Genomic DNA, 20,847 nt, shown 5'->3' on the forward strand with positions numbered 1-20,847 from the left:
AATGACAGGCATCACACATCACACACAATGACAGGCATCACACACACAATGACAGGCATCACACACAATGACAGGCATCACACACAATGACAGGCATCACACACAATCACAGGCATTACACACACAATCACTGGCATCACACACACAATCACAGGCATTACAGACACACTACACATCTCAGGCTGTGTGTCTCACATGGCAGCGGCAGAGCGACACATTCTTCTTCCTGGCCTGGATCATGTTGCCTTGTGTCCGTCCAGCATGCGTGAGGGGGCGGGGAGAGGGTGCGAGGAAGCGTCCAAGCAGGAGTTGGAAAAGAAGCATGCCTCCAGGTCCTAGTGCCCGCTGCGCTCTGCAGGAACAGCCTGCTCCAGAAACCAATACTTTTTTTTCCTGTGCGTGCGCCCGCTCGTTAAGGCATACGGGCGGGCGGTGAGCCTCAGAGCCACGGGCCCCCTGTCAGGTTTCTCCCCCTCCGGGCCCCACTGCGGCCCCATGCCTTGCAGGGCCGGTAGTTACGCGCCTGATATACAGTGATCCATCCTCCTCTAGACGATCTCCACTTAAAATTCCTTTATTAAAGGAGAACTGTAGTGAGAGGTATATGGAGGCTGCCATATTTATTTCCTTTTAAGCAATACCAGTTGCCTGGCTATTCAGCTAATCCTCTGCCTCTAATACTTTCAGCCATAGGCCCTGAACAAGCATGCAGCAGATCAGGTGTTTCTGACAAATTTAGACAGATATGACAAGATTAGCTGCATGCTTGTTTCTGGTGTGATTCAGACACTTCTTTAGGCAAATAGACCATCAGGGCTGCCAGGCAACTGGTATTGCTTAAAAGGAAATAAATATGGCAGCCTCCATATCCCTCTCACTACAGTTCTCCTTTAAAATCAGTAATCAGGCAATCCAAGATACACCGGACATCAAAGCAGCTCTTAGCCGCGGATACAAGGCGCTCCGTCCTCACTTGGCTTGCCTGTGCTTCCGGAATGTCAGCGTGCTGCCTGGCTCCGCCCTACGCGTTTCATCGCAATGACTCATTCAGGGGCTGGAATGGAATCCGCCTAGAGTCCTGGACCCTGTTGGTGGTGGCGGAGAAGGCAAGCGGCCTGCAGGCAGAGATGCTGTGAGACTACTGTCTGTCTCGGGGGGATGCTAGATATATGCAGTGAGCTGGGTTCACTCAACACAACAGGTAGTTATATGCAGTGAGGTGGGTTCACTGAACAGTAAAGGTAGTTAGATGCAGCGAGGTGGGTTCACTGAACAGTAAAGGTACTTAGATGCAGTGAGCTGGGTTCACTGAACACAACAGGTAGTTAGATGCAGTGAGCTAGGTTCACTGAACAGTAAAGGTACTTAGATGCAGTGAGGTGGGTTCACTCAACACAACAGGTAGTTAGATGCAGTGAGCTGGGTTCACTGAACAGTAAAGGTACTTAGATGCAGTGAGGTGGGTTCACTCAACACAACAGGTAGTTAGATGCAGTGAGCTACGGTTCACTCAACACAAAGCTAGGTATATGCAGTGATGAGGTGGGTTAAGTAAACACAACAGGTAGTACAATGTGCAGCTCCCTGTCACACACACAGGTAGTCACTGAATGTGCTGGGCTGCTTGCAGTGGCACACACACTATCAATTAGCAAGGCTGTGCATGCAACAAAAGTGTCAGTTTGACACACAGAAAAAAAAAAAAGTACAGGATGAGCTCTGAAAAGAGCTGTTGAAGGGTGCTATAAAAGCAATAATAATCAGCCAGGAGCAAACTAAGCAGCCAAGAACCTAACTAATCTGTCCCTAGAAGAACAAGTCTGCAGCAGCTGTCCCTAGTCTGTCTCTAGCAGGCACACAAGTGAGGCTAATGGCTCCAGGGCTTAGTGTAGCCTGAATGGCTACAATGTGCCTGCTGACTGTGATGCAGAGGGTCAAAGTTGACCCTCATAGTGCATTATGGGGCGAATCGAACTTCCGCAAAAGTTCCCCTGGTGCAGGCGAACACGAACCACCAAAGTTCGCCTGGAACCGTTCGCCGGCGAACCGTTCACTACATCTCTATAGCTTATACAGTATATAGCATTTGGCAAAACAGGCATTTATCCATTTTTCATACCTTTAACATCATGACTTTGTATGCATAAAATTTCTTTCCCTTTCCTTTTCCCAATGCACCTTCAAATTTTTCCACAAATTTTTGGGCATCCCTATGTAAAAGAGGATAAAGGTTAGTTTATGTATTTTAGTAACAATACTTTAAGAAGACAAATTAAACATTAGGATGTTATGATATTTCTTGTGACTTTGTTTTAAAATATCATTAGAATGACATGAAGTGCGATTAGCTTAATACTTAAATAGGAATAGAATCCGTAATTTGTAGCATTGCAAATGTTTATGTCCATGCATTAGCTGCAAATTTTGTAAAAGCCCTTAAGCTAACTAAACATTCAGTACGTTTTTCAACAAATATGGGGATCACTCTACTCACTAATTTAAATCTACAAAAAAAAATCAAAGTTTGGCAAACACGAAATGCAGACACAAACCGAAAATAACTGAATGGCTGCACCCCAAATTCATTGGGTTTTGCTCAATCAATAGAACAATCTTTTTTTTAATCAAAAAATATTATGTAGATCAAGCAGAAATTAAGCAAAATTCTACATATTAGTAGCAATATTGAGTAGATTTTATTTAAATCAAAATTGTAATGAGATTGATGGTAAAGTGCATGGTCAGAAACAGTAAATTTAATCCACAATCAATCAAAAGCAGCCAAAATGACAGCTGATTAACAGCTCGATCAATAAAATTTCGATCCGGTTAGTTCTGTCAGATTTCTATTACTTACTGTAAGTGACAGCAACATAGGAGAAAAGTAAATTTAACAAAATTAAAATAGCAGCCGTGCGCTCTTCACTTAACAACTACCCTGGTAAACACCCCTTAGCCAGCACCTCAATATCGTTCTGGGTCGCTTAATGCGTCACAGTGTGTGCTACACTTAAAATTGTATAATTCTAGAAAAGGCAGAGTGCTCAACAGATTACAATCACATCATAGGGTTAAATAAAGCTAACATAAGAAAATGTGCATTTATATTCAATGTCCCTTTATGGTCAGTCTAGAACTATAGCCAGAAGACCATAAATCATTTCAACACAGCTCCTCCATTCAGACCCGTTTCAGCACGTAGTCTCCATAAACTTGCATTAGGTAATAATGTGGTAACAGTATACGCTTACCGGATAAATCAGCCAATCCTTTCAGATCAGCAAAACAGCGTTTTTGGCCTTGCCAGCAAATTACCTGTGTTTGTTCCACCAAGTTCCTCAGGGATCCATACATGTGTAATAGCAAGTAAACAAACAGCAATAGTGTGATACCGTCTAATCAAATAACTTATGTTGTGTAATGGTCTTGTGTCGTAGCACAGATGTCTGATTATGTGGTGATCTGCAGAATCACCAATAATGCAGACGCTATACCTGATTATGTGTGATCTGCAGAATCACCAATAATACCAGTATAGCAGACAAAGAGCTGAGTGTGCAGTGATTAGGTGCAACCGTAACTTAAATAGTTTAATGAGACCTCACCAGAGGGGCTGGTGAGGTACTATCAGTACACTGAATGTGCACTAGAGTACAAGCTCCAGCAGGCTGGAGAAAACAATATCGAAAAGGGCGAATCTCCCGTGGAGCGGGTGATTCAGGAAGTACTGCAGCCAAGTGATCACCCGAGGAGCGGGTGACTCAGACGGTACTACAGCCTATGAAATACAACTAGTACCGAACTAGTGATTAACTGGGAACAGGCGAGTCAGACTGTACTGCAGCCGAGTGATCACCCTTGGAGCAGGTGAGTCAGACTGTGTTGCAGCCTAGGAGACACAACCAGGACTGCACAAATAATAACTTCACCAGAGGCGCTGGTGAAGCTAGCACCTCACCAGTGGCGAGGGCCCACTGGTGAGTAGAATGGTCTGACGGGCAAGTTTCGGCAACAGAGAGGTAAGTTTCAGTACAGAATCGTGAGACAGGAGAATAATCGGTAATCAGGCAGAGGTTCAGCAACAGAGAGGTAAGTATCGGTACAGAATCGTGAGACAGAAGAGTAGTCGGTAATCAGGCAAAGGTTCAGCAACAACAAGGCAGATAGGCAAAGGTACAAGAACGGAAAGCAGGATCAGAGTCAGGGGGAATAGCTAAGAGTCATACACAGGAGATCAATATAATACAATATCCTAGTCTAGGTGTGAAGTCCTTGGCATTAACACCCGGGAACTAGTCTTAATCAAATAAACAGTAACAAGGTAGCAATATCCTAGACTAGGTGTGAAATCCTTAGCATCAACACCTGGGATCTAGTCTAAGGTCTGAGCACTAACACGCAGAGTATTCACGACAACAGACAGCGCCAGACTGAAGCCCGGAGGCTTAAGAAGCAGAGGAGACCTCACTGGCACGCCCCCCTGTGAACAGCCAATCCTGGGGGCCATAAGTCTCCTCTGCAATCAGCTGACCAGTAGGTCAGCTGATCGGCTTCCTCCCCGCATAAAGGTCCCATCTGTGCGCGCGCCCGCGCGAGACGGTGACCCCCCTGCTAAACACACGCTCCGTCGTCGGCGTCCCAGACGCCGGGAGGACGGGTGGCGGCATGGAGGCAGCTGCGGCGGCGCTGTTCCCCGCAGCTGCCCCGTTCCTAACATGTTGCCACCAGTGCCCCCATTAACCGACTGTGTCACCCAGTGTGTCCCCACCACACAGACACACAGGGCGCTCACCAGATGCAAGGGCCGACCCGTAACAGACCAGCAATGCAGCGTGTTTGTATCACATCAAGCCCCTGATGAGTCAATAGACGAAACTAGTAGGGCAGTGCCTGAGGAGCTGATGAGACACTGGAGGATCCTTTGGAATTGATTTTATGTGAGCATTTTATCTGGCCTAATGTAAGTGCACTACTTTTACATGTGATATTAAATAAATGGAATTACGCTATGGACGACTTTCTTTGAGCCCTAGGAGTTTTTTACTTGCTGAAAACTGGATTTGATGTGATACAAACATGCTGCATTGCTGAAATTATTTATGGACTTCTGGCTACAGTTCTAGACTGACCATAAAGGGACATTGAATATAAATGCACATTTTCTTATGTTAGCTTTATTTAACCCTATGATGTGATTGTAATCTGTTGACTGCTCTGCCTTTTCTAGAATTATAGGAGAAAAGTAATTTATGGCTCATTTTACTCACATGTATTTGAAATTAAAACATTTTTTTGCGATAGCGGTCCTTTAAACTCCTCTATTATATAGCTGTCAAACTCATGCATTAATTTTATCCGTGAGATAGCCAAGAAATAAGTACACAGCGTTTTCTGTACATGTAATAAAATGGTTTAATTCTGCTAGGAAGAATCATTGTTCACAGACCAGGAGATGTAAAATGCCTTCAAGTTCATTTAAATGTCATTGCACACAAGCGCTAAATAGTGCAGAGGTTGTATGTGCCCAATGTAATAACAAGTGATAAATGAAGACCCACTGCATATACTGCAATGTGAGGTAGACACGTTATGTTTTTTTGGTCGATTCTGCCATTCAATCGATTTTCAATTCGGTTTTCAACTCCATTTCCCGCTCAATTCTCTTATCTTTTCTTATCAATTTCCATTCACTTCTATGAGAAATCGACCAGTGAAACGATCGAAAGTAATATCAGACCTGATGGAAATTATCAATCGAACGCATCTATTGAACGAAAAAAAACTTAACGTGTGTACCTAGCAGTCTCTTATTGTCCTGCATTGCACAGAGTTTATACTGTATGTGTCGTATGGACACACCTTTAGGGTAAGTAGTAAAAATCTGACAGATCTGACAGGTTTTAGACTAGTTCATCTCCTAATGAGGAGATTCTCAGTATTTTCTTTATTATAGCACTCCATGGAAGGAACCTTCTGTATACAAAGATGTCTGCCCACTGACCTAGTTGCTTACAAACTATTTGGACAATTGGACTAAGAAATTGCTGTCCAGGGAGTGTTTTTATAAATAAAGAAAACCCTGGAAAAAAAACTCATGAGGAGATGGACTAGTCCAAAACCTGTCAGATCTTTATTATCTACTCTAAGGCTAGGTTTTTACTACGATGGGTTTTTGCTGTGAACATTGACAACGAACCCACTTTCCCCATCCATGGCAGGACCCTCTTATCCAGATTACTTCTGTTGTGTCCATTGCATCAGACATTTCATAGATTGCATGCTATCTATGACACCTAACAGGATAAACGTGTCGAAAGGTATCTAAGCATAACCTATGCTTTATATGGAATCCAGCGAAAGAAATGTCAATTCGTCCATTGTGGTCCATTCTTTAAATTGGACAGCTTTTGCCCAGAGTGGGAAAACTAGCCTAAGTGACAGCAACATAGGGTTAAAGTTTTTTTATAGTACATTTTACTCTGGGACAAATGTACATCTTATAAGTATGCACACACACATATATATATATTTTTTTTTTGTGTTATTGGCCTTTTAATGCAGGCTTTAACGAAACAGTGATTATTTTATGAGTTCCTTGTAAGTAATCAAAATTCAGTCTCAAACAGTTTTGGCCTCAAGACTGAAAGAAGGTTCCACACATCTAGGCTAGAGCTGCGAGCAGGGAGTAGTCAATGCTAGATACATATCATAGTGCAATGAACAATTGCATGCAGTGGGACTGGACATACTACATACACTGTATTAACCACTTGAGGACCTAGGGCTTTACACGCCTTAAGGACCGGCCACTTTTTTTCCATTCAGACCACTGCAGCTTTCACGGTTTATTGCTCGCTCATACAACCTACCACCTAAATGAATTTTGGCTCCTTTTCTTGTCACTAATAAAGCTTTCTTTTGGTGCTATTTGATTGCTCCTGCGATTTTTACTTTTTATTATATTCATCAAAAAAGACATGAATTTTGGCAAAAAAAAATTTAAATGTCTGTGCTGACATTTTTCAAATAAAGTAAAATTTCTGTATACATGCAGTGCGAAAAATGTGGACAAACATGTTTTTGATAAAAAAAACCCATTCAGCGTATATTTATTGGTTTGGGTAAAAGTTATAGCGTTTACAAACTATGGTGCAAAAAGTGAATTTTCCCATTTTCAAGCATCTCTGACTTTTCAGACCCCCTGTCATGTTTCATGAGGGGCTAGAATTCCAGGATAGTATAAATACCCCCCAAATGACCCCATTTTGGAAAGAAGACATCCCAAACTATTCACTGAGAGGCATAGTGAGTTCATAGAAGATATTATTTTTTGTCACAAGTAAGCGGAAAATGACACTTTGTGACAAAAAAAAAAAAGTTTCCATTTCTTCTAACTTGCGACAAAAAAAATGAAATCTGCCACGGACTCACCATGCCCCTCTCTAAATACCTTGAAGTGTCTACTTTCCAAAATGGGGTCATTTGTGGTGTGTGTTTACTGTCCTCGCATTTTGGGGGGTGCTAAATTGTAAGCACCCCTGTAAAGCCTAAAGGTGCTCATTGGACTTTGGACCCCTTAGCGCAGTTAGGCTGCAAAAAAGTGCCATGCATGTGGTATTGCCGTACTCAGTAGAAGTAGTATAATGTGTTTTTGGGTGTATTTTTACACATACCGATGCTGGGTGGGAGAAATATCTCTGTAAATGACAATTTTTTAATTTTTTTTACACACAATTGTCCATTTACAGAGGTATTTCTCCCACCCAGCATGGGTATGTGTAAAAATACACCCCAAAACACATTATACTACTTCTCCCGAGTACGGCAATACCACATGTGTGGCACTTTTTTGCACCCTAACTGCGCTAAAGGGGCCCAAAGTCCAATACTCATTGGACTTTGGGCCCCTTTAGGATTTCACAGGTCATTTTGAGAAATTTCGTTTCAAGACTACTCCTCACGGTTTAGGGCCCCTAAAATGCCAGGGCAGTATAGGAACCCCACAAATGACCCCATTTTAGAAAGAAGACACCCCAAGGTATTCCGTTAGGAGTATTGTGAGTTCATAGAAGATTTTATTTTTTGTCACAAGTTAGCAGAAAATGACACTTTGTGAACAAAACCAATCAAAAATCAATTTCCGCTAACTTGTGACAAAAAATAAAATCTTCTATGAACTCGCCATACTACTAACAGAATACCTTGGGGTGTCTTCTTTCTAAAATGGAGTCATTTGTGGGGTTCCTATACTGCCCTGGCATTTTAGGGGCCCTAAACCGCGAGGAGTAGTCTTGAAACAAAATTTCTCAAAATGACCTGTGAAATCCTAAAGGTACTCATTGGACTTTGGGCCCTTTAGCGCAGTTAGGGTGCAAAAAAGTGCCACACATGTGGTATCGCCGTACTCGGGAGAAGTAGTACAATGTGTTTTGGGGTGTATTTTTACACATACCCATGCTGGGTGGGAGAAATAACTCTGTAAATGGACAATTGTGTGTAAAAAAATCAAAAGATTGTCATTTACAGAGGTATTTCTCCCACCCAGCATGGGTATGTGTAAGAATACACCTCAAAACACATTATACTACTTCTCCCGAGTACGACAATACCACATGTGTGGCACTTTTTTGCACCCTAACTGCGCTAAAGGGGCCCAAAGTCCAATGAGTACCTTTAGGATTTCACAGGTCATTTTGAGAAATTTCGTTTCAAGACTACTCCTCACGGTTTAGGGCCCTAAAATGCCAGGGCAGTATAGGAACCCCACAAATGACCCCATTTTAGAAAGAAGACACCCCAAGGTATTCCGTTAGGAGTATGGTGAGTTCATAGAAGATTTTATTTTTTGTCACAAGTTAGCGGAAAATGACACTTTGTGAAAAAAAACAATAAAAATCAATTTCCGCTAACTTGTGACAAAAAATAAAATCTTCTATGAACTCGCCATACTACTAACGGAATACCTTGGGGTGTCTTCTTTCTAAAATGGAGTCATTTGTGGGGTTCCTATACTGCCCTGGCATTTTAGGGGCCCTAAACCGTGAGGAGTAGTCTTGAAACAAAATTTCTCAAAATGACCTGTGAAATCCTAAAGGTACTCATTGGACTTTGGGCCCTTTAGCGCAGTTAGGGTGCAAAAAAGTGCCACACATGTGGCATCGCCGTACTCAGGAGAAGTAGTACAATGTGTTTTGGGGTGTGTTTTTACACATACCCATGCTGGGTGGGAGAAATAACTCTGTAAATGGACAATTGTGTGTAAAAAAAATCAAAAGATTGTCATTTACAGAGGTATTTCTCCCACCCAGCATGGGTATGTGTAAAAATTCACCCCAAAACACATTGTACTACTTCTCCCGAGTATGGTGATACCACATGTGTGGCACTTTTTTGCACCCTAACTGCGCTAAGGGGCCCAGAGTCCAATAAATACCTTTAGGCTTTACCGGGGTGCTTAAAATTTAGCACCCCGCCCACTTGCCAGGACAGTTAACAAACCCCACAAATGACCCCATTTTGGAAAGAATACACAACAAGGTATTCCATGAGGGGAATGGTGAGGTCATTGAAAATTTTATTTTTTGTCACAAGTTAACGGAAAATGACACTTTGTTAAAAAAAAAAATAATTCTGCTAACTTGTGACAAAAACTAAAATCTTTTATGAACTCACCGTGCACCTCACATAATACTTTAGGGTGTGCTCTTTCCAAAATGGGGTCATTTGTGGAGTCTGTCCTGGCATTTTAGGGTCTCTGCAATCATTACATGTATGGCCAGTATTAGGAGTTTCTGCTATACTCCTTATATTGGGTATACAAGTAATGCACTCTGGGCTGAAAGGAAAAATGAACGGTAAACATACCTTGCTCCACATCAATGGCAGATCTTCCTCCACATCAATGGCAGTGATAACCTCAGGAGAGAGACACCCCGTGCCACCCTGCACTCAGGGTGAGCCACCAACTTATGTGACTGGGCCTCAGAACTTTAGTATACAGCATTATGCCTGTAGGATACAGCAATATGCCTGCCAATAGAGATGACTCTGTGTGGCATTAATCACATATAAACCGGGGGTGTCCACACTCAAGGGAAATTCAAACATGCCTTCTTATATCGCCAACCCAGGACAGATCAGCAATATCAAGCATGGAAACCGATCCTTCTTCCGACTTTTATGCTTACCCGTTTTTTTGGTTTTCAAGCTCACCTCTCCTCCACCTGGGACAATGTGCGAAAGACCACTGAGTGTGTGCCTACTCCTATGTCTGGAGTTCCCTAGGTTCTAATAGTGTACCTGCTCGTGGTACCTCTCAAAGCACTCCCCTACGCATAGGCCAGGCTGGTCAGGACAGCAGGGACAATAAAAACTGGTGTCATTCCTTCTTCCAGTCCTGCTGCAGACACGACAACGTTTTCTTCGGATGCGTTGACCTGGGGCACACGGAATCTGATAGGCGTAATGCCTACCATGCAGTCGGCTAGTTGGATCTGGGGGTGGGGGGGGTGGGGGGGCCTGGCACCTCCTGGATACAGGATGTCCAGAATGATCTGTTCCTGAAATTGAAGGAAAGATCCAGTTCTCCCAGCCTTACTGTAGAGAACAAAGCTGTTATAAACTGCCAATTGAATCAGATAAAAAGACACTTTCTTATACCAGCGTCTTGTTTTCCGGGTAATTAAATAGGGCGCTAACCTCTGGTCATTGAAGTCCACCCCTCCCGTGTTGACACTATATATTCGTGGACGACAAGGGGCTTTTCAATGACCTTAGTTGCCCGCTGAATTTGGACTGTCGTGTCTGTGTGAATGGTGGATAGAAAGTAAACGTCCCTCTTGTCCCTCCATTTCACCGCGAGCAGGTCTTCAGTACGCAAGGCGGCCCTCTGCCCCCGTTCAAGTCTGGTGGTAACGAGCCGTTGGGGGAAGCCCTAGCGACTAGGCCGCGCAGTGCCACAGCATCGGATTCCTTCTAACTTTAAGTGCTGAAAGAGGGCCACACTTGTGTAATAATTGTCCACAAAAAGATAATACCCCTTCTGGAACAAGGGTGACACCAAGTCCCACACAACCTTTCCACTGCTCCCCCGGTTAGTAGTCAGGGCATCCGACCGGCTCCAATTTTGATTCTTTTCCCTCATAGACCCTAAAACGACATGTATAGCCTGTGGCCCTTTCACAGAGCTTATACAGTTTCACCCCATACCGGGCGCGCTTGCTTGGGATGTACTGTTTGATGCCAAGGCACCCGGTAAAGCGTAAGAGGGACTCGTCTACGCAGATGTGCTGTTCAGGGATATAAGCATCTGCAAATGTTGATGACAGGTGGTCTATGAGGGGCCGAATTTTGTGGAGCCGTTCATAAGCAGGGTGGCCCCTTTCATGACAGGTTTCGTCGTCGTTGAAGTGCAGGAAGCGCAGGATGGACTCAAATCGTGTCCTGGACATGGCAGCAGGGTACAAGGGAACATGATGTACTGGGTTCGTAGACCAATACGACCGCAATACATTCTGTTTCATTAGTCCCAAGTGAAGGATAAGGGCCAAAAAGATTTTAATGTCGGAAACTTGGACTTGTTTCCACCCGAAAGGCTGGGCATACATGCTCTCCGGGTGCTCGGTGATGAATTGTGTGGCTTTACGGTTGGTCTCAACCACAATTAAGTCCAAGAGAACCTGAGTGATGAACAGCTGCAAAAAGTCTAGGGCCGTTCCTAGATGAGCTGTCGCCACCTGGACTCCAGACTGGGCGGTGAAAGGGGGCACTACGGGTGCGGCGGAATCAGGGGATTGCCAATCTGGTTGTGCCAGCACCTCTGGGAGTCTATGGGTACTATTGGGTGTGGTGGGGGGGAGGGTGGGGTTGGGTGTGGTGGGAAGTGGGGTCTCAGAGGCAATCAAACAATCACGGGACAATCGAAGCCGATCACGGGACAATCAAATACAATCGCAGCACAATCGAATACAAGCGCAGCACAATCAAATCTGATGCACTCGGAAGGTGATGGGGGGTGGTGGTGGGGTGGGGGTTGGTGGGAAGTGGGGTCTCAGAGGCAATCAAACAATCACGGGACAATCGAAGCAGATCACGGGACAATCAAATACAATCGCAGCACAATCGAATACAAGCGCAGCACAATCAAATCTGATGCACTCGGAAGGTGATGGGGGTGGGGGTGGTGGTGGGGTGGGGGTTGGTGGGAAGTGGGGTCTCAGAGGCAATCAAACAATCACGGGACAATCAAATACAATTACAGCACAATCGAATACAAGCGCAGCACAATCAAATCTGATGCACTCGGAAGGTGATGGGGGGTGGTGGTGGGGTGGGGGTTGGTGGGAAGTGGGGTCTCAGAGGCAATCAAACAATCACGGGACAATCGAAGCACTCGGAAGGTGGTGGTTGGAGGTGGTGGGGGGGAGAGTGGGGTTGGGTGTGGTGGGGGGGAGGGTGGGGTTGGGTGTGGCGGGAAGTGGGGTCTCAGAGGCAATCAAACAATCACGGGACAATCGAAGCCGATCACGGGACAATCAAATACAATCGCAGCACAATCGAATACAAGCGCAGCACAATCAAATCTGATGCACTCGGAAGGTGATGGGGGGTGGTGGTGGGGTGGGGGTTGGTGGGAAGTGGGGTCTCAGAGGCAATCAAACAATCACGGGACAATCGAAGCAGATCACGGGACAATCAAATACAATCGCAGCACAATCGAATACAAGCGCAGCACAATCAAATCTGATGCACTCGGAAGGTGATTGGGGGTGGGGGTGGTGGTGGGGTGGGGGTTGGTGGGAAGTGGGGTCTCAGAGGCAATCAAACAATCATGGGACAATCGAAGCAGATCACGGGACAATTAAATACAATCGCAGCACAATCGAATACAAGCGCAGCACAATCAATACAATCACAGCACAGTCAAATACAATGCACTTGGACGGTGATTAGGGGGGGGGGGTCTGAGGGCGATTTGAGGGGGTGAGGGGTTGATCAGGAGCCCGCACGGGACAGACTGAGTCCTGATCTGATGAGAGGCAGACACAGGGGGTTTACTGATCGCAGATCAGTTAGTGATTGCTGGGGAGGACAGATGTAAACAAAGAGCAGGGGATGTAATCAGGAGGGGGGTATGAGGGCAATCGAGGGCCTGGGCAGGTGATCGGTTACCCCCGCGGGGCAGTTAGGGTCTGCTCTGATGGGTGGGGGTGCTGAGGGGTGATGGACAGGTGATAGACAGGTGATCAGAGGGGGATCAGAGGGGGGTCAGGGGGTAAGGTAGCTGTATACAGTTGTATACAGTATACAGGGGGGTAGTCTGGGATGGGGTCTGGGGGTGATCTAAAGGTAGGGGGGGGGATCAGGGGTGACTAGGAGGCAGTTAGGGACCTAAACTAAGGGGCAGCGTCGCTAGTTAGTGGCAGGTGGGGGGGTGGGGGTTTTACAGGGGTGCAAGGGGGCTGGGCAGGGGTCTGCTGGGGTGATCAGGGGGGGTAGGAAGGCCGGGGTGGGTGATCAGGGAGGCTGAGGGCAAAAAATACAGTGTATACGTAATACTCACAAGTGCTTCCTCCTCGCTAGTGGTCTCGGCAATAATGAGACCACGAGGCGAGGAGGAAGCACGTATAAGGCACTTTGTTTACCTAACAAAGTGCCTTATACTTTCTGATTGGCTCCAATCGCGGATTCCTCCGCTCGCCGGTGCTGCTTAGTGGCCGGCGAGCAGAGGCAAAATGCCGGGCTTCCGACTCCCGGCGGAGGATCGCGTCACGGATGACGCGATCGCTCCGCCCATGCCCATACAAGGACCGCCGCATTTTGTCAATGCGGCGGTCCTTGCGGCGTCCACTTCCCGGCCTCCATTTGTCGATACGGCGGTCGGGAAGTGGTTAACTAGAAAGTAATATGAAATCAGGCTGCTAATACAACACAATCTTATAGTTGCATGTCTGTTTCCCATCCCTCTCTACAGATATAAACATATTGGGCTAAGCATTTATATCCTATATAATAAAGCCCCTGGGTCTCTGCGTCCTGTCCCTGTGTGTGTGGGTCACTGCTTCCAGACATGGCAGTTTGCTGTCTGTGAACCTCATTGCATTGTGGGAAATAACAGCTTTTTCCAACTGCCAGGAAAGCAACATCTCCCTGTGTGCATATTCTACAGACAGCGGTGGAGGACAGGTGAGCAGGGCGCATCTGTGCTCACATTGCTGGGTGGGGGGAGCGCCTGTAGCCAAACGCTCATTTTTTAATGGCCAGGATTTTTTACTAGTTAATATATAAAACAGTTGCTAAAATGCTCAGAAAGTGGTTGATAGTTCCTGCATGTCTTCCTGTCTGTGGGTGACATTATGGTGTATGTTGGAGGAAGAAGGAAAATTATATACAGTTGTGATCACTACCCTATCACAAGTACAATTCATGGCGCTAGTCTACTTTAGGGGACCCACCGCAAATCCCCATAGACACTTTCAGCTGGGCTGCAAAACGGAACAAATGGCTTCCGTTTGCTTGTTGAAACCCCCACAAGCCTTATACCCATGGATAGGTAAGCATGCCCTGTAACGAATTGGGAGGTTTTCGGTAACAGAAAGTTTAAATTGGCCGTGTAGGAGCCACCGAACGGCCTAAATCTCGGTTCCGTCAGCTATCTTAATTCTGCTGTGCAGGTCTCTTTCTTCCTCCTCATTGGAGGGTTTGTTAGCTGGCACGCCCCCACCTAACAATCCCTCCAATGAGGAGGAAGAAACGACCTGCAGAGCAGAACCAAGATGGCCGACGGACCCGAAATTGCGGTCATTCCGCGGCTCCTACACAGTCAGTTCAAACTTTTTTTTTACCGAAACCCGCAAAATTCGTTAGAGGACATGCGTAGCTACCCGGGGATATAAGGCTTGTGGGAGTTTCAACAAGCAAACGGAAGCCATTTTTTTCCGTTTTGCAGCCCAGCTGAAAGTGTCTATGGGGATTTGCGGTGGGTCCCCTAAAGTAGACTAGCGCCAATTCATACCCTATCACAAGTACAATTCATGTGGAGAAGATATCAAACACTAAGAATTCAGCACAGGAGAATTGCGCACAGCCAGCGCCACTATAGGCCGTAATAGGAATTACGGCTACAGCAGTGCACAGAGTGTAACTTCGGCGCTGTCAGAAGACGGCGCCGAATAGCTGGAAGCCGAATTACATCATGCCCCACTATCCATGGCAGCCTGGAGGGGGAATATTAATTAACACGGCCGGGAGTTGTGCGGCAGCAGGATCAGCCATACACCAGCTGTATCCTGCACCCAAGTCTACCGGCGCCGATTCATCTCGTACGCGAAGATATATAGAGTTTGCAGAAGTGAAATATATTCACATACAACAGTGTAAAGTCAACATCACTACTAGCAACACCCTAGAACAGGGATGTACTAGTCTGCCCCTCAAGGGCAGAGGTCCGCACACATTTTTGGCACAGCTCAAATTAATTGATAAGACTGAATCAGAAAAGGTGTGGTTCATCAAGTAGAACACATTTCGCCATTTCTCAATCGATTCTAAACACTGGCATGGATATGGCCCTCAAGAACGGAAGTTGGACATGTCTGCCCTAGAAGGTATCAGCAAAGGACTCCTTAACCCAAGATAATACATACACACATTTAAATGTATACTGTAACAGGGTGAACAGAAATCAGTGTACTTTCCAAGGCATAAGCATGAATAGTTGCTGGGTATACAGAAGTCCACATACCTATAGCTCACTGCTGGCAGTTTTTACATGACGTGCCATTTGATGGACTTTCATATACTGTATATGCTTGATACAAAGCTGAGAGAGCCCAAAACAGAATGGTGGTATTGCATATCATTTAAATGGGCGTATGTATTAACATCCAATAAGGATTGCTTTACAATAACTTTCTAGTGTCTTGCTGGTTGTGGACTGCTGAATTTAAATTACATTTGGCCTCTGCAGTTTCAATATATTCCTTTTTCATTTACTTATGCATTCCATATGCATGCATTTTGTAAAACAACGTTGAACTGCTTCACTACATTACCATGCTCATGTGACATCTATGACCTGCACTTCACTAGAGAATCCTTTCAATTCAATTATTTGGACATTGTACTCTTATTATAATACAACAGTTACATGATTTGATATCGTGGACATTGAGATGAGAGAGTCTTGTTCTCTGGTTCAGTTATAAACATGTGAGTGTCTCAGAGATTGTACAACTCTGGGTAACTGTGATAGCAGTATTACTTTTCTACATGCCTTTAATTAAAGCAGGTAACTGGATCTGTGTCTAGATAGCAGTAAAAGAAGCTTGTTGAATATCAGGTCTCAGGTTTTAGAGTCGATCTACAGATTTAAAGTGAGCTTCTCTAGAATGGCAGTTCTTTTCATTGACTGCTTTTTGGTTTGGTGGCAGTTATTAAAGTGGACCTGAACCTTTGCACAGGACAGAAGGAAAACATAGAGAAATGCAACCTGTATGTAATTAGAGAGTTTAGGGCTCATTTCCACTTGCAATGCAGGTGGCCGGGCGTCCCGTGATTCCACAAGAGGCGTTTGCAATCCCATTTATTTATAATGACTGGGATCTCTGGGCAATCATGCCGAAATGCATGCAACCATGCGCTGCAGTTAGGTGGTGAATCGCAGCACATGTATGGAAACATCAGACATTGCAGTCTATGCTCTTTCTGATGTCCCTGTGATTGTGTTTAAAAAACGCGGCTAAAATCGCGCATATGGAAACGATCCCTTAGTCTGATTCCTCCTCATCTGTGACTAATCACAGTGTAATTTGATCTCTCAGCTGTGTCAGCTGGCTGACTCGGCAGAGCAGCTAATTTGTAAACACAGGATGTTAACCCTATGTCTGCAGAAAGCAGACACACTGCAGATTTATTGCAGGATTTGTATCAGCTGTAACAAAGACATATTTTTCTCTAAAGGTTATTATGCTGTTAGAGCAGAGAGGTCGTTCTGAGTTCAGGTCCGCTTTAACTACTGTGTAAAGGGAGCAACAAAAAGAAATTTTCTTTGCATACATCGTTTTAAACCTGGAACCCAATGAAATCTTTATTCTCATGAAATGTTATCACATCTCTTATTATCAAGCACTATACAACCCATTTCTTTCTTTATTTGTTACATCTATTATGACTCACTCACAATTTAACATTCTTTCAAGAATATTATTTCATGGTTACTACACAACACTCAGTACTTATCAGCTATCACTTAATTCATTTTATGCAGAAAAGCATTCTTGATGTTTCTAGGCCAAGCTGTGGGTTTCACATTCTATAGTTTAGTAAGCGGAATGCCACAGTGTTACATATTTGCATAAAACAAGGCTGCCTCAGCTTAAAAGTGGTGTTTATGTAATTTTGTTATATGGTGACTGACTGGATTGTACCAACCATTCAGCTGGACAGTCAGACAAATGGAGTTATAAGGACAACCCCAGAATTCCAAATGTGAGCATATGTGAGAGAAGAGCCATGAGATGAGGGGTCTTGAAGGGTGTTAAACAACAGTATAGGCATTTAAGAGAGATCAAATTAAACAATTACAAAAGGTTATGATAGCTCTATCAATCTAACAAACTCACTGTACATAAAATATAAGCGTACATAAATCTTATGTCTTAAAAAGGTCAAGTGGTATAAAAATATAGAGATTACAGGTTGGATACTTTTTTCCCTTAAAGGGCTCTTTCACATCAGAGCTTGCGTTGGAGAACGCTCAGAGCATACGTTTTGTTGTATGCGTTTTAATGCGTTTTAATGCGTTGCACTGCAGTGAGTGTGCGTTTTTAATCCGTTTTCAATGCGTTACAGCACATAGAAAAACGCAGGTAATTTTTTTTTTCTTTTAGTTTTCAACTTTCTACATTGTTCCTCTGTTGCATTCTGGGACTGATTGCCTGCGTTAACGGATTAAAAACATTGACTAACATTGTAACGCATAAAGCTAGCGTCGGCCGAAAAACTGCGCCTGGGTGCAGTGTAACGCAACGCACAAAAAGGTTGCGTTATATGTGAAAGCTAAAATGAAAGTCTATGGACTTTCATTTCACCTTGGGTAACGCAAACTTTACCCTTTGCGTTGAAACGCAGAAAATCTGCCCTAATGTGAAAGAGCCCTGAGTGTTAATGGTATAGAACCACAGAGGAATTGTGATTATAAACTTGTCAGCTAAAAGAAATTGTTAGCTTGAGGTGCTTCATGAAATAGTTTACATCTTCATTCCTTATGTTTGTGTATAATTAAAAACAAAGAGATTTGTACAGATGAACAGACTATCATATCCAACATAGCAATAAAAATGCATAGCTTATTGCCCAATATAATACATGTAAAGCTTAAAGGGAACCTGAAGTGAGTAAAATTATTTAAAATAAACACATGACGTAGCTGTAAATGAACACTACATACTAACCTCACTGTCAGTTCCTCTCAGAAGCTCACCATTTTCTCCTTACAGTGATCCCTTCCAGTTCTGACAATATGTTGTCAGAACTGAAATATACCAGTTGCTGTCAGTTATATATCAGCAACTGTCAGTTACAACTGAATGTGCAAGGTAATTTCCATGTTTCCCTATGGCTCAAGTGGATGATATTACTATTGAACAGTGTGCTGACCAGGAAGCTGTTATGGGGTAATGACCATTTTTAAAATGGAGGACGGAGAAATCCATTGATCACAGTGGACAAATGGGACGCAGGAGAGGAGAAAAAGATTGAAGAGTAGAATACACAGGAGGTAAGTATGACCTGTGTATGGTTATTTTGACTTTTTATTTTTAGTTCAGGTTCTCTTTAAGTTGGATGACTTCCCAAAGTTGGATAGAGGTGGACCACATCTTGCAATCGTTTTTTTTCCAGGAAGTTGTAGCGCAGAGTGGCTAGATAGTATACTGGTTAAGGGCTCTGCCTCTGACAGGGGCAACCTGGGTTTGAATCTCGGTTCTTCCTTTTCAGTAGGCCAGCACCTATTCAGTAAGGAGTCCATGGGCAAGACTCACTAACATTGCTACTGCATACCAAGCATGCCCTAGTGGCTGCAGCTCAAGTCTGAGTCTGCCAGGAGAAAAGTGCAATATATATACAAATGTTATTTGTTTTGTCTAAGAGTTATCCTTCTTAAAACCTAACATTTGCCCCCCCCCTCCCCCCCAAGCTTCCCCTTTGGTACTCAATTTTATTGCCTCTCTTCCCCAAAAACAGCATAAGGCCCAGTTCACGCTGGCGTTAAATAACCTTCCGTTTGCGGATCGGAACAGATGCTAACGGATGCAAATGGATCCAATGTTAACCTATGGACCCGTTCACATCCGTCTGTTCAAACGGTTCAGTTCCACACGATCCGCTGAACGGAATGCAAGTTTCCTGCAGCACCAATGCTTCCGGACCGCTGAGCCCAGCGAAACAGAAATCGAAGCTGAAGCACTGCATTGGGGATAATGAGAGAACTGAACGTTTCTTCACACTAGTGAAGAAATAGACCATTCTAAATAGAAAAATACACTTTAGGGGTGGGGGTCTGAGGAGTTGTGCAACAGAATGGAAACGGAGTCGCAACGGAGTGAAAACTGATCCGATCGACCGGTGATCAGATCCGTTTTCACGGATCCGTTTGCCACTCTAACGCAAGTGTGAACCGGGCCTAACCCCTATTGCACAAAACTACCCATGAAAATCTAAAAGAACCCCCAAGCTTACTAAAATCTCACTTCCACCACCTGTAGAAAAACTTCATGCTCAAAGGCACAGCACTAAGAAAACTATGTCAAAATTACACAACCTAATGTGTTGCTTTAGAACATGCCACAAGGGGTGTATGCAACAATATTTTAAGCTTCTTAACATGAGTGACCTTTTGGTGTGGCAATGGAAACTCCTTTCATTTGAATGGAAGGGGGGGGGGTGCCAAAAAGACTAGGCCCTGTGAAGGTTGCAAACTTAACAGCCACTTTAACCACTTTTTATGTATAGGAATATCACGATGTAGAAGTTTTTACTGTGCTTGTTTCTAGTGTAAACCACCTGAGTAGCTGTTCCTATTGGAGTAAAGTCTAAAGGCATTAGCCACATATTTACTGTATGTCCGATGTGTGATTCAGACTCTTCTGCAGCCAAATAGATCAGCAGGACTGGCAGGCAACTGATATAATTTAAAAGGAAATAAATACGGCAGCCTACATATATCTCTTATATCTCTCACTTCAGGTGTCCTTTAAAGTGGACCCAAACCCAAATTTTTTTTAATTCAAAATATTTGGTTGCACTACTCTGACACATACTAAGATAAATAAACTCTCCTTCAAGCCTATGAGAATTTCAGTGCATGCTTTTCACCCTTCTCTTTTCAGAGCTAGGGTTATACAGGTGGCAGCCATTAGCAATTCCTCCTTTGCCAGACGCTACTCCACCAGTCTGCCGGATTCTGTCCCGGCAATATGAAAGGAAGGGAGGGGTTCCTCCAATAAATGTAAAATATTTTATATTTGTCATCAGGCAGCTAAAAAAAGGCTGCTATTTATTATTATAATTTAGAAAATAGATTTTATTTCTGAAATCTTGTATTGTTAATTTGGGTCCACTTTAAAGGGGCACTACAGCGAGAAACTGTAAAATGTAAAATATGTGCAAACATATACAAATAAGAAGTACATTTCTCCCAGAGTAAAATGAGCCACAAATTACTTTTCTCCTATGTTGCTGTCACTTACAGTAGGTAGTAGAAATCTGACAGAAGATAGCTGATTCTCAGGTATTTATTTATTTTAAAAAGCACTTAGTGAAGGGCAGTTGCTCTGTCAAACTGCCAAA

General features: G+C 44.0%; 1 protein-coding gene across 2 annotated transcripts in view; it reads right to left on the reverse strand.

The window, feature by feature from the left end:
- Window positions 1-20,847, reverse strand: part of LOC137518440 (transmembrane channel-like protein 2) — a 229,023-nt gene that overhangs the window by 168,438 nt on the left and 39,738 nt on the right. The window contains exon 3 of one of the 2 annotated variants that reach the window (XM_068236302.1): window positions 2,120-2,210. The exons of the other annotated variant lie outside the window; for it this stretch is intronic. Coding sequence (XP_068092403.1) covers window positions 2,120-2,210 — 91 coding nt within the window. The remainder of the gene's footprint in view (window positions 1-2,119; window positions 2,211-20,847) is intronic. 2 annotated transcript variants of the gene reach the window in all.

Source organism: Hyperolius riggenbachi, chromosome 5 (assembly GCF_040937935.1).
Source record: "Hyperolius riggenbachi isolate aHypRig1 chromosome 5, aHypRig1.pri, whole genome shotgun sequence".
NCBI lineage: Eukaryota > Metazoa > Chordata > Amphibia > Anura > Hyperoliidae > Hyperolius > Hyperolius riggenbachi.